This window comes from Pyrus communis, chromosome 15, assembly GCF_041283825.1.
Source record: "Pyrus communis isolate YQ-2024b chromosome 15, ASM4128382v1, whole genome shotgun sequence".
Classification (NCBI taxonomy): Eukaryota; Viridiplantae; Streptophyta; class Magnoliopsida; order Rosales; family Rosaceae; genus Pyrus; species Pyrus communis.
In genome coordinates, this window is record NC_142579.1 from 28,524,138 (window position 1) to 28,538,985 (window position 14,848).

At 38.9% G+C, this 14,848-nt stretch overlaps 1 protein-coding gene across 2 annotated transcripts; it reads right to left on the reverse strand.

Annotated features, from left to right (window-relative positions):
• Positions 1 to 1,908: 1,908 nt before the first annotated feature.
• On the reverse strand, positions 1,909 to 10,311 carry LOC137708736 (uncharacterized). 2 transcript variants are annotated; one of them, XR_015956867.1, is made up of 12 exons: positions 9,287 to 10,311; positions 8,494 to 8,770; positions 8,120 to 8,305; positions 7,870 to 8,022; positions 7,645 to 7,729; positions 7,212 to 7,552; positions 4,771 to 7,035; positions 4,124 to 4,323; positions 3,882 to 4,032; positions 3,300 to 3,534; positions 2,890 to 3,197; positions 1,909 to 2,644 (listed from the first exon to the last, which is right to left on the reverse strand). XR_015956867.1 is itself a non-coding variant. In XM_088686129.1 (12 exons), the coding sequence occupies exons 1-12, from the start codon at positions 10,033 to 10,035 to the stop codon at positions 2,314 to 2,316; spliced, it is 5,286 nt and encodes a 1,761-aa protein (XP_088542255.1). In that variant the 5' UTR covers positions 10,036 to 10,311; the 3' UTR covers positions 1,909 to 2,313. The 2 variants fall into 2 exon arrangements, 1 of the variants encoding a protein (XP_088542255.1); XM_088686129.1 differs by having other exon boundaries at positions 3,882 to 4,037.
• Positions 10,312 to 14,848: the final 4,537 nt, after the last annotated feature.

Here is a 14,848-nt window from a genome sequence, read left to right on the forward strand (position 1 = left end):
GAATGACAGTGAAATACATTAAGTGATCATATCAAGTGCAGGTGAAGTTGACAAATTACAAGCTTCATCATCTTTCCTCAAGCAATCCTCGCTATTTAATTGAAGCCGATGATCAATCCGAACGGATTCTCTTCAAACTTGTCTCAGGAAATGCTGCATCATCATCATCTTTTTCTCTTGGTTTTCTTTTTTCGAGACTTGCCGGCGCACATATGTGCAGAGGAACCTTCATCTCCTGCTGCACTTGTTCACGATTCGGCTTGACAACATCTAATATTAACTCTTCCTCCAACGGAGACGTCTCGAATTTGTCTTGGTACTCAACCAATTCCCCATTTGGAAGTTTGGAAAAGAAAGGATCAAAGTCAACCCACGGTACAGCCCCTTCTGGAAGGCCCTTAATATTTACCATAGCTGTTTATAATGAATACGGGGTTAAATCCCTGGATGATACAGGCGTTCACGATGAGCTCGGCAACTGATAATCCGTATTTGTAAACGCCCCCCACGGCAATCACAGTATTTGACGCCACATAGATGTCACATAAGGTCAGTTTGTAGATGGCGTTTCTGGAGGCCGAGGCAACGAGTTGCATGCGCCGTTTCTCAACTTGTCCTTGTCGATTACATATCCCGAAATCTTGATGAAGGTAATCTTTTCTCCTCGTAGACATGGCGTTTTTGCCAAAAGTCGAACAAAAAGCATAGTTGGCAACGTCGAGCCACATCCAGTGTGCTTGAAAATCCATCGTTGAGCCAACATGGAAGTTGATGATTGGTTTATTAAGTGTTGATAAACGTGCTCATTTCTATGGTGATCCATCATTTAGTTTGCAAATTTTGTTTACAAATTTAGTCTCCCGCTTACTCAAATCCCGTGTTTACAATGAGACTGTAGAGGTCGGCAGCGAAAAGTATAATATCATGCTTGTTGGAGATGGAATGAAATCAACAATAATCAAACGGTCTAAGAGCTTTGCAGATGGATTTTCCACCTTTGCTACAGCCACTTTAAGTATGTCACATTTTTTCGGTTCCGAAAATTTTGATGAAAGAAAGTTAAACCCTTTGGGTGTTTTCGGATCTTTACTGCTGTAATCGGGGGTTCTTAGCCAGGGTTTAAGTACGTCACATTTTCGTGGTTCCGGAAATTATTTAAAGTCTTGTGTGTTGTTGGCCTTCTTCTTATATGTATCTGAAATTTGATGAAAGAAAGTTAAACCCTTTCCTTGTTCTGATGTTTGCAGCTATTAGCTAGGGACCTGACCATAACCAACACAGGGGGCTCAATAAAGTTCCAGGCGGTTGCTGCAAGAGTGACCTCAAAATCTGCCTTCTACCACTGCAACTTCAGTTCATACCAAGACAGCCTCCACGTCCATTCGCTTTGCCAGTGCTACCGCGACTGCATCATCCAAGGCACGATTGATTTCATTTTGGAAATGCAGCTGCAGTCTTCCAAAACTGCGGGGCGGTTGTGCGAAAACCAATCCCGCACAGAAAGTGACAATCACTGCACAAGGCAGAACGGACCGGAATCAGAACACCGGCATTTCACTACAAAAGTGCACCATTGTCCCTGCACCGGAATTTAACAAGACCGAGAGGCAAAATTTCACGACATTTTTGGGAATGCCATGGAGGAACTGTTCAAGGAGAGTTGTGATGAAGGGTTAGCTGGGAGATATGATACACCCCCGGGGGTGGTCAAAGTGGGGAGATTGTGAGGCAGTTTACAGTCGGGTTGTTTTTGCATGGGGAAGGTGACTGGATTCAGACCAGTGGGATTCCACTCTCTTATGGCCTGTAAGAATTTTGAGTGAATTTCTGTATTTACAAAGAAGGTAGAACCATTCTGTAAATATACGAAATCACGAAACGAAAAACATGGCAAGTTATCGGACATCATTTTTATGTCTTGTTTGCGTATATGGAATCGGAATAAGAACGAATTCACATGATATATAACAAATGTAGGGTTCCAGACTGATGGTGGTTCGTTCTGTACACTGTATACATAATATATAACAGCAAACAAGCAAAATGAGCTAAACTACCAGCACTTTGGTGCAGTTATTTCCTAGTTACAAAACTTGCCTGCAGGGTCTGTGGTTTTGTATATATACACTAAGGCCATCGCCTTGGCGAGTTGTAGCATTAGGGACAAAAAGCTCCCATGAAGCACTGAACTTTTAAGAAACCTCTCTGTTTCTGAAACTTTCATGCTTGAACTCCATGGCCCGAGGCTGTTCCCGTTACAAGGTGGAAGTATCCAGGCAAACGCAATCAGTAAGCAACAAGAAGACCGCCTCACTATTCACTAGCATTCTGTTTCTTAAATTCTTCAGCAGTCCTTTCTGCATTCTCTTCACGAAGAGGCTGTGTAGGGTACAGAGCTAGTGCTAAAACTAAGGTAAATGCAAAACCAATTAGCCCACTAAACGGTTGGAATGACTGTGTCCCCATAAGCCAAGGAGGAAAGTTACCCCGGTAGGTCAGGAAGCCACCCTTCTGTATGATGAAACTTGAAGCGATAATTCCTGCACGCAACCCAATTGGTATGGAAAGGCTGCCTTCATTTCTTTGCCGAGCACCTGCTAAACTCAAAGATAGAAGCCATAGACCTGGTGTTGATAGCGGAGACCTGAAATTCCATTGAAATAAAAGGGCTGTTAGATTTGTCTTGCACGTGGTCAGCAGAAATCATTATGCAGAAAAGTCCAGTATTGCATTGCGCTGATCGTGTAAATCACAACAATAGCAGAAACTGAGGCCACCTTAAGGGTTAAAAGATTATAGTAAATATTGATTCCAGTAACCGTACAGAAGACAAAAAGAAAGCACTGATTTTAGCAGGCGATGAGTAAAGTAAAATGAATAGAAAGAAACCTCTGGGATAAAGCGAACGCAAGTCCTGATATAATTATTCCTCGATGATATCCAAGATCTGCAGCAATTTCTTGGGGCAGCCATGCCCTGAAAAGCAATTCTTCCACAAGAGCAATACCAGTAGCTACTATAACTCCTTGACCAACCATCACAAGCCCTTGCGTACACAATTTGAGCTGTGAGACAGCATCCAAAGAAGATGGAGTTGAGGGCCAAGAGAGATTCGCAGAGTCAAGTAGTGCTCTTACTGAGTGTATTGACAAAACAAGGGCAACTCCACCAACCAAGCCCTTCAAAAAATCACCTAACTGCAAGCAAGGAGATGAAAAATCATACAACTGCAAGTAAAGAACACTATCTTATTTTGCATGATCTTAGAGTACATGTCCACAATTTCAGCTAACACATACCTTTGGCAATGACGTTAAATCTAGCCCATATCTGTGAAGAGGATTTTCATATCCACGTATTCTTTTGCCCCATATCACAACAAGTATCATAAAAGCCGTGTAGAGGCCAACAATGCAAGCAAGTTCAGCAATTCTAGAGGATGTATTGGTTGTCCAGCTTTGCAAAAACGATGGAAGTAGTGGAACAACAATTGGTGACCACAAAACAAGAACCATACCGACAAACCCAAAAATCCTACAGAAGCAAATCAGGATAAAAGAGCATATCAGGAAATAAAATAATCAAGAACAGAATCTGGGCATAAATGGAAAAAGATCACCATGCAAACCAAAGGAACCCAACAAGCTATATGAAATTAGATCTCCGATTTCGCGAATGCATGATGCAACATACAGATAAAAATTCCAATTTGAAACTCTCTTCATAGTCATAAACTATATGGACTGGCATGGAAGATTAACTTCCTGAACATAGAAATTTGTACCCCGAATAATTTTGAGATAAAGACTTCCCTTTTGCCTTTCTAAAGCAGTAATTAGAATTAACCTATCTAGTTAATCTCAAGACAACTTACACAATACCTCTGGATTAAGGGACGCTCAGCTATATCAAGAAATTGGATAAGCTTGTCAGTCAAACTCATCGCACCACGTAGACCACCCCAAAGCAAAGCAGCTTTTCCAACTAACCTCAACATGCCACCCTTTTGTCCCAAATCTGTCAACATTGTGACTAATCTATTTGCAAAGGGGTTACAAAATTAGTAAAAGAAAGTAGTGGTACGTCTGTACATATTGGAAATACATATATCTTGTGTTAATACCTTTCTTGGTCCACTTCACCATCTTCCTTGGTGGGTACCACGGGAGCAGCAACTGACATGGCTTTCTCAGCAAGACTTGTGACAGTGTTACTTTGGTTTTTCTCAGCCTCCTCAAACATGTCAGGCTCCTTCTGACCTTTACCTTTCACCAACGACTTGGACAAACTCTCGCCAGAAGTTTCATCACCTTTGTACGAATCCTGTGTGTTTGTATATAAGCATAATGAGTAGCAACATATAAAAATAGATAAAGTCAGCTGACTTTGTCTTCACAAAGAACAAATTCAAATAAACACAAAAATAGAGGATAAGGCAATGGGATCTGACATAGTGATATGGACATCATCTTAGGCAGCGCTCGTACTGATAAGAATAACAGAACAACACCAAAAGGAAGGTAAATGCAAAATAAATGATTTTGAACCAGTTCGTAATAAACAGTGGAAATAATCATAGTAAAGCTGTCTCAATACAAATGGGAAGATTTCCGCAAGTTAATGTCAAAGAAGACACTAGGTTGTCTAGTAACTACCAATTTGGGCAGTGGTTCAAGAAATAAAAGCCCTAAAACCAATTTTGCATGGGCATCTACTTGTATAGCTACCATTTTATAAAACTAAAAATGTCTGAAGAAATGAACAGATTACCTGGTGCTCCACGAATAACGCAGATGCAGATGCCCCTAGGGCAGCTGTAACAGCACCAACCATAACACTGTTAACTGAACTGTCCAAGCTAGCACTTCGATCAGATTTATCAACAGGCATGTGTTGAATCTCTGTGCCACTAGCCTTGCCCAGATCTTTTTTTCCAGAAACTTTTGCTCGACTAAGCGTCAGAGCTTCTATTTGATCATAGTTATGGATCGTAACCACATCAAAATATTTTCTCAGCGCCGCTAGGCTCGAGCCTACTATAACACCAATTGGCAGAACTCTTCTCAAGTAACTAGTGCCCTGAACAGAAGATGATATGGCTCTTATTATATGCTCACCATGGAGAGTACCAACTTTTTCTGTAGTGCAGTCAATAATACTATGGTATTCAACTTCCAAACATGGAGCATACTTGTCATATCCAACATCAAATGAAACTGCATTAGCCACTTGTTCCATATCTTTGGAAAGATAGGGTTCTATATTTTTCATGTCATCCGTACTTACTCTGCGACCCACTTCAATCTTCAAAGTATTCAATATAATATTTTTCACAAATCGCATAAACTCCCCTACTTTCTCTTCACCAATTTTGACTCTCCCCTCAATATTTTCCACCGTTTCATACTCTTTCGCTGGTTCCTGATGCCTTTCTGTATCTAATATTGCATATGATGGTTCGATAACTTTACCATTTACCTTTGCAGGTGAATGGGTGTGAATCTTACTGTCAATACCCCTATGAGTTGCAACGGTACCATCGGAAACATGTCCTGGTTTTTCTAAGAGCTTCCACTGACCTTCTTCTGGAAAATAGTCCAACAACAGAGCGGTGGTTGAATCTAAATCAAGTGATTCGTCAGGTACCTTTGAAAGAAGAGTATTCACCCCATTTGGAATTGAAGTTATGGAAACTGGAGCCTTCTTTTCATGATTAAGTTTGTCTACACTTCCAGCAAGAAGATTTGGACCAACCAATTCATCTTTCTTTTCATTTTTATCGTCATCTACGTTGTTAACTGCATCACTTCCCTGAGAATTGTTCAAAGTATTCCTATAAGCTGACGGGGGGGTATGATTAGACTTCTCTGCCCATCCATTTGGTGCATCAGGTTGCAAATCCATACCATTCCCAGGGTGATCAGATACACGGACATTGCTTAATGTATCCATTTGTACATTTTGGTCAGTCTTACTGGCTTCTGAATCTTCTTGACTATTGTCATCATTGACATGGTCCTCTGCAAATTCAGACTGTGCCACAGAGTCAACTTCTTTTACTTCACTTTCCTGTTCTGAACTCTCCCCCTTTTGAGTTATCATATTTTCTATAACACCAAAAATATTGTTGACTGCCATTTGGGTGTTATCATCCATCCCTGTCAATGCATCCAATGCCTCAGAAACACTGAAGTTCTTACTTTGGTCTGCCACGGGCAGCACATTCTTATTATCCTTCTTCTGGATGTCGTTTTCTTCTTCTTTCTTCGTGTCTGATGGATTGTTTCTACCATCTTGGTCTCTCTGCTCCTCTACAACTGCTTCCTCAGTGCCACCGACAATTTCAACCTGGCTGGAATTGTTAGGATTTTTTTCTAGTTCTGAACCCTTTTCACTATTGGAAAGATCTTCAGGAGCCTTTTCCTTGGAAGACTTGTCATTTCCTGATTCCCTAGTTTCCTTTCCAACAGATCCAGTAATATCACTTTCCTGACTGCTCAGTGATTGAGACTGATCTAGGTTTGAACTCTTTTCACTGTTGGAAAGATCTTCGGAAGCCTTTTCTTTGGAAGAATCATTTCCTGATTTGCTAGGGTCCTTTCCGACAGAACCAGAAATATCACTTTCCTGACTGCTCAATGATTGTGACTGGTCTAGATTTGAAATCTTTTCTGATCCCTCTGCGGGAGGATCCTCTGATTCTAGTCCCCCTGGAGGCTTGTTTGCATCCGGTAGTTCGTTAATTGAGCTATCCACCAGATCACCATCCTTTTTCAACAGATCCGACGAACAATTTTCTTTCTGTACACCTTCTGAACTTGAGGTTTCCATGACCTTGTCTTCGATCTTTGACTTTAGACCTGAAGACATGTCAGGAATCCGAGCAACACCCAAGAGTTGATCAAACTTTAGCTTTGTTCCTTGTGTATGCAGAGCTCCAGAAACAGCAGATGTTAGCTTTCCACGAACATCTTCCGGCACTGCATCTTGCAAAGCTTTCATCAGCGTGTCTCCTTGATCAACTGCTGTTAAGACCTGGGCCCATATACCAGATAAATGTGAGATAAAATTTAAATCGGGTACATTATTTGATTTGGATAGACCAGAAACATACATAGAGAAGATCAAAGACCCTAATTAACATATGAAATTAACATTAAAACAACCACAAAAGTAAAACAATAGCATGAAACTGCAATTTCGAGCACCACCTTCTTCTTCTTTTCTTCTGTAAGAGTATCAGGCATGGTTACATCTAGCATGTTCATAACAACTTCTGCTGTCTGTAGTACTTGACCTTTTTCATCTACAGGATTGACTTCCTCCTCATTGACCAATTCTCGATCATCAGAGTTAGTCTGATCCAGGGAACCATTTTCCACATCCTGCAACCCTGTGTTTTGGACCTCTGACTTTCTCTCGGAGTCCTTTCCATTATCCACATCCTGCAACCCTGTGTTTTGGACCTCTGACTTTCTCTCGGAGTCCTTTCTGGAGCGTATCCTGAAGCTGGCAGCAGTATCATTTTCTTCTGGCATATTGTCTGCGGGACCTGCAGAATATCCATTTAAAGAATCTGAATGGGAAAGATCCAACAGCTTGGAACCACTATTGTTGAACAGTCTGCCTTCCACAAGAGCTAACCTTCTGAAGGGTCTATGGGTAGGTCTACATCTTTAAGAAGAGGGTGACGGCCCTTCAAAAGTCCAAGCTCTACTGCTGTGAGCCACTGCACATACCACATGCATTCTTATCAGAATATCAGAATGCAAACTTAGATTCCATCAAATCTTCAGCATGAGGTGGTTTAATGATACAGTGATAAACAAAATTTCATTAACCTGAAAGAGAAACAAAACCAACGATTACCTCAATTGTTATGTGCTGGCACCACGACAGAGCAGATCCACCACCATCAGTAACAGTAGAGGGCAAATAAGACCACAACAGTAGGCTTGTGAATGGATTTTCTGCTATCAAACTGCGTGGAACTGAGAAGAGTGGCGCTGATCCATCATCTTTCTGATAAATTGACAGATTTTAACTATCAGTGTATAATAAACAAGTATTCTTGTCAATGTTGAAGAACATAGCATTGAGTTGACAACTACGTATGCACCTGTATAAATAGGACGGGGATCTTCACATTCCCTATCACACCTCTTGTACTTGATATGGAATAAAAATCCTCAATGGCCTCATAACCATAAGATACCATGGAGATTGCTTTGTCGAAATCACGAACAGATTTTGCTGAAAGCGCTTGTTCCACATCAAACCCTTTTGGTTTTCCTTGAAACAGTTCCTACAAAACCAGGCATGCATATAGCATAATTTACTAGCAGTAAGGGATAGTTTTCGCAAAGTAAAGGGTTGAACATAATTAGATGGCAACCACATTAAGAAATAAGTAGAAATTTGTTTCGTAATAGATGGAAAGCCTGAGAGGTAATGAATTTGCACTATTGTAGAAGTTTCAAGCTGATTAACCACCTTGTTAGATCTTAGAATATCTAGGAAACCATCAGTGAGACTCTGATCAATAGCCGTCTGATGAGGAGAGGACCTAGTGGCCTCCTCTAAGTCAAAAGGATTGTCAATGCAGGTGGCAGCTGTAAGCGGTGTGCTCTCCCCAGCTTCTGCCAGGTACTTCGTCAACATGTTAGCACCATAACCCCAGCCAACACCCATCAATGTGGTCCACGGCCTCGCCTTAGTGATGAAATGTATAGCAGTGGAGATATCATCGCTGTCAGCAGCTGAAAATAACCTATATAACATGAAGTAGCTTAAGTAGCCCTACGATCACCACTTTGTGATTCTCCCAAAATCCAAAAACAGAAAGAAAAAAATCCACAAGAAACCCAGGCCACTTCGTTAACTATATATAACAAAGGCAATATTCAATCCAAGATACCAAATTTCCAACCATAAATTTTGAAGTTTTAAACTTTTTGATACAAGTGATATTCTACTTTAAACTAAGCTAAACTATGAGGAGAATCGAACTTGGGTGCATATGGGGGAGCACACGCATTCTATCCAATGTGGCTCTGCCCACGACTGCTCCAAGTTTTGAACTTTAATTCACAAACACATGATCCTAGCCTTCCAAAACATAAAATCCAAAACAAATGCAGACCCACTTCTTAGCTATATATAATAAAGGCAATACTCAATCCAAGATTTCAAATGTCCAAACATAACCCATTATTTCAAGTTTTGAACTACAATTCACAAACACATAATCCTAGTCTCACTGAAATGATTGAGTGAATGAACATACCGCGGCGTGGTGAGAGGCGAACCAGCACAGCCCCTCGGGTTCATAACAATCGGAAAGCAGCCTTGCCGGAGAGCTTCACACACGAACGACCTGACACTCCAATCCAAGCTTCCCATTGCCGTGCCCGGCACGAGAACCAAGGTGGTATCCAAGCCATACTCTTCTCTCAAATCCAATTTGGCTGGCCAATCCAAAGATACTACTCCTCCGTCGTCCGTACTTATACACAGTCTCTGATAGTCGAATTTCTTTTCCACTAAACTCCCCGTTTCGCTTCCCAAATCAAATCGGATTCTGCCGCTACTCAGGCGCACGAAGTGCCTGTCCTCCTTCACCAGCTTCTCGTTCAAGTCTTCTAGCAATTCGCTGCATTGAAACGACACAGTCGGACACCGTAGCAGCGCGAACCGGTTAAACGGCGTCGGACTGGTGAACATAACCCACTCCCCAATATCCGAGTCGAATTTCTGCTCGACCGAGTTCGGGTTCGAGTTCGGATTGTTGGAGAGGAAGTGAGTGGCACCGGAGACGAATCCGAGAACCGGAGCGATGAAATCGAGGGAATTGGGGGACGGGAATCGGGAAATGAATTCGTGGAATGGGATTCCGATTCCGAGTTGGCTTCGCGGGACGGGTTTGAGTCTGCGGCGGCGGAAGACGCGGAACTCGTGGATCTGAAAAGCGTGCCTGGGCGAGAAACAGGGAGTGAAGGCAGACTGGTGGGAGAGATTCGAGCTCAGATTGCTCATCGTTTTTGGGTTTTCGAAAAAATGAGAGAGAGAGAGAGAGAGAGAGAGAGAGAGAGAGAGTTGTGATGGAGAGTGACATAGACGGTGGAGAAGAAGACGGTGGATGGAAAGTAGGTTGGAGGGATCCGACCTGATTGGTCAGAAAAGAAGAAGAGGCGGGAGCGAAAGAAAGGAGCTTCAACGGTCCATATTTTCAAGTAATATTTTAAGAGGAAATAAAATGCTCTATAAGGCAATTTTACGAGAGCAACCAATACGTAAACTTCGACCGTCCATATCTTTGCAGGAGGCCGTGCCTGCCTTGTGGTACAAGTTTCGCTTTCCAGCTCCACGTGCTAGGAGGAGGACTCAGTGTACGGGGTACATGCTTAAGGTGACATTTTAATTTAATAACATAACGTTATGATCATTAGACGTGTAAAGTCATTTTTCTCAGCATAACATGCAAATTAAAATCACAAAGAGAAGAGTATTCTTATTGACACTTCAAAACAATCATTTGCATTTTTCTTTGTTCTTTAATTATTGGTGAACGCACAATTTTATTTTTAAGTGTTACTAAGAGTTCGTTTGGATGTACATTTAAAATAACTGAAAGCGCTTTTAGTGAAATAGAATTTTATTTTGATTCAATTCAATTGAAGAGTCAACCTATTTTTTTCTGGTTCTAAGACCAACAATATTTTTGAAAGCAATCCTTAGAAGAAAAAAAATGTTAGCAAATCCTTGAAAAGAACTTAAAGTACTTCTTAGAAAAAGCACTTAAAGTGTTTTTGGAACCCAAAAATATTTTATTTAAAAATGCTTTAAATCATTTTAAAAGCACATCCAAACGAGCCATAAGAAATCTTAGAAAGTGATTATACATATATGTCCGATTGAGATATGCAGGCAAAGTAGAATCCCCTTTTTCTTTTTCTCACTAGTTATGTAATTTTTCTTTAGTATATCTCGTAGCTCATTCGGGTTTTGATTTTTTCTTACGTGGCCCAAGTATACTCTTCGATTAGAACGGGCTTATTGTAGCCAGCCCACATTTTAGTCTCAAACGAACCTACCAAGAGTCCAAGCCTCTTGTGAGTGTTGGAATAGTCCACTTATGGATACTTTTTCATGATGAAACCCATTAGGCAGGCCCACCTTCATTATCCTGTAAAATCAATTTCATCATGAACTTCAAATCCTTCGATTCCAACAGCACGGTGGGGAGGTTTAGGTTTTAGTTCAAGGGGGAAGGCCAACATTGTTTGCCCGTTTACATGTAAGAAGTTATTCATTTAACCGCACACATCAATTTAACACACATACAAAATCATCATATTAAAACTACAAAAAGAAAAATGTTTTTCCTTTACATTATGGCAAAGTCTAATTTGTCTGGAAGAAGCCAAATTTTCTACAATCCTTTACGTCATTAGAACCTTACCTCGAGAAAACTGAGTGGGACAAAATCCGAGTTGGAGAAAGGGAGTGCAACAATTCAATCAACTAACATCTATTACATTATACTAAAACAGTGTTCTCTCTCTTATGCACTTGAGTTCGAATCTCTCTCACCGTAGTTTAGATGAATTTATTCTAGAATACCGCTTTTACATAGAAAATAACATCTACTACATCATCTTATAGTGTTTTCCATTTACTTTCAAAAAAATTTGCACAACATATTATAGTATTTAGCTTGATGCATGATCAAACACAATGTCAGTAAATATTTTATCTTATGCCTTGATTTTTCACGCCTATGATAACAGATAAATATGAGCATCAGAAAGCAGCAAGACAAAACTAATAACACAGCCAGATTCATATATGATAAGATAATTGCATTAATGTTTAAATGGGGTCGACCAGATTTTCCTAAGCACGTGATTTGAAACCTATATATATTATTGCCCATTGCTACAGAAATAAATGAGGTCATGTATCTACTTAGTTATGTTCAATCCAATCAATATCTTTTAATATTTTGTTCCAATTTATTTTATCCAATCAGTAGGAATCAATTTTGAAAATTTTCTTGTCCATATATAATAATTTTTTTTAAAATTTTTCTTGATAGGAAAGAGCAAATAATTATGTTGTTCACGAAATGTGGCATAGATTTGTTCATATGCTCTTTGTCACATACATACCCACCTGCAGATTATGAGATTGTGTCTCCAACAGAGAATCAGATTGCATATCTCTACTAATCAGTCTAATCACATCATTTTCTGCTCTTTGATTATGAGCAAACTTACTTGGCCCATCATGCAACATAGCTTTCGAATTGACGAACAAAAGGAAATTATTATTTAACATTACGGATGAGTAGTATTTGTTGTTTATAAGTGAAAGATTTTAGTTGGATTTTTTCTTATCGTACAATAAGTTTGATATTATGTTATTATGATTAATCATTGTGTCGTTAATTAACCAATTTCACCCCACCTACCTGATGTAAATATAACGTTGTATAGAAACAACTAAATATAAATTGACGTATGAATATATAGGAGGACACAAAGAATCTTGAACACCTTCTCTCCCAATTACTCTCAACCACGTATCACGTTTTTGCTGTGTTTAATCCATTAATCTTTGTTCCCTTCTGGAGATTAGGGTCGTCTTATTAGTGCTTGAGTAGACATGTATTATCTGCAGAGCTAATGAATGAATGATTAAGAAATTGATCTACCAAGTCCGATAATATACTATGCATCGGTCATGATTAGTTGATGTTATCACTAATTAATTACGAACTACATCATTGGATACAACATGACAAGATTATATTCGGCGTCCATGTTTCTCATTGCTTGTATGTCTTTCAATCATTACAAATGTCCTCTGCAATTCGTAGCTTACTAGCTTCTCAAATCAACTGTGGTTCCACTAATATGGTTCTTTAATTTGTTGAAGGATTTAAAATGAGTAGCCTGGATTTTTTGATCTGTCAGTTTCGGACCATAAAATTCGGAAATGATCTAAATTCCTAAATCATTTACTTTCTTTTTGCGATTTTGAGTATCTTATTTACTTTGTGCCTATGTGGTATTGTTTACAATTGGAAATTAGGTCCTTCCCGGATCTCACAATCTGAAGCCGATGGATAGAGTAATCTGGACCGTTCAAGAGAGGGAGAGAGAGGTTTAGACCCTTAGTTTGTGTGAGGTGGGTCAGTGAAATGAGCTAATGGAGTACAATTTAAAATAAGTGGTTTAGATTCTTTGGTCCGTCGGCTTTGAACTATGAGATTCGAAGAAGATCTGAATTCGTGATTAAGATAGTAACACAACCAATTAATACAAGGGAACTTTAACGAAAAGTTCATGGTACTGTTCACTTTAACAAAAAATCACATTTTAAAACTAAAAAGTCAATCCTGGTACTATTCACTTCACCTTTCATTTTGTTCTTATCGTTAAAACTAAAAGTTTTCAAGGTTTTTTTCATTAATTTTCCTTTAATACAAAGTTCGTAAGATAGAGTTTTGACAGAAACTCATACATAATACGAGTGTCAACTAGTTATTAGTGCAATGCATGCTCCTTCTATTCTTATTGTTAGAAGAGGTTTTAACTTTTAAGTTTAATTTTCTCCCAAGAAAAGACATAAAAGACGAATTTGTTTAAACTGATTTATGGAGAACATGGCATGATTAAAACATGTAGGATTATCTAGTACAGTAATATTTTATAGATAATCAATCAAAATGCAATTAGTTAAATATGAGGTTAGGATTAACCATTATTGGACATACAATATTCGAAATAATTTGACAAGATTATGGGTCCATTACCACTAGTTATACTTGGTTGCACAAATCCACGTTGGGGAAGTATGGCCTGACATATGTTACTAGTCTGTAGACATGGCTCAAATATTCTAGGACATGCCAAGTCCATGTGTTGTTCACATGATTTTGCTCACCAGCGCCCGTCATGTATCTTTATCAAGATTTGTCATAAAATGCCAAACTATATCATGGTTAAGTGACCACTAATTTTAATGTCGATGGTGCCCAAACTTATATTATTTCATCTCCTCACGCACGTTATCATAAGGCATAAGCTCGGAGTAGTTACAATATTTTCCTTTATTTAATTTCAACCCTAAACTTTTTAGGCTCGTTTTTTTTTTTTTTTTTTTTTTATTATATGAACATAAGGGCATACCTAATGGGGCCTTTATCCTTCATGAGCTACTACATTTGAAGTCTTAGTGAAAAATTTTATCTCCAATGAGCTGAAAAATGGTGTTAGATCCACCATTTTGGCTAGCAACTTCCTTTCTTGGATAACATAAAATTGGGCTACATCAAACCCCAAAAAACCGTGAGTCCTACGAGAAAAGTAGCAATCCATGTGCAGTGACGGATCTAGGATTTAAAACTAAGGGGATCCTATTAATAAAGGTAAAAAAATTTATAGACAGAAATAACATTGAAAATATGGTCCTTTTGTCTTGAGCTTGAACAAATAGATGGTCCTATTAGCTTTGGCTTGAATTTTTTTTCCATATTTCTTATTTCTAAACTACATATTTAACAAAAAACACAAAACATATACTAATTAACCAATAAACAAAAATTCCTTATTTCTTATTTCTAAACTACACATTTAACAAAAAATACAAAACATATACCAATTACCCAATAAACAAAAATTCCAACTAAATTCTAATGATCAAATGAGTATAAACATAAAACATATCAACAATCATATCAATAATAAACTAAAAATCTTCATCAATATCAAATAGTGGTGGCCTAGAGATTTGGGGAGGTATGATATTAGAGTAATAAAATTATAATATGGGACTGGGTGTG

What these genes read in the sequence shown, in the direction of transcription:
- LOC137708736 (XM_088686129.1), bottom strand. Translation starts at nt 10,035, where the DNA reads ATGAGCAATCTGAGCTCGAATCTCTCCCACCAGTCTGCCTTCACTCCC. An exon ending in ATATTCTAAGATCTAACAAG is followed by an intron (nt 8,306 to 8,493) that starts GTGGTTAATCAG and finishes CTGGTTTTGTAG; the next exon opens with GAACTGTTTCAAGGAAAACC. An exon ending in CAGAAGAAAAGAAGAAGAAG is followed by an intron (nt 7,036 to 7,211) that starts GTGGTGCTCGAA and finishes ATATGGGCCCAG; the next exon opens with GTCTTAACAGCAGTTGATCA.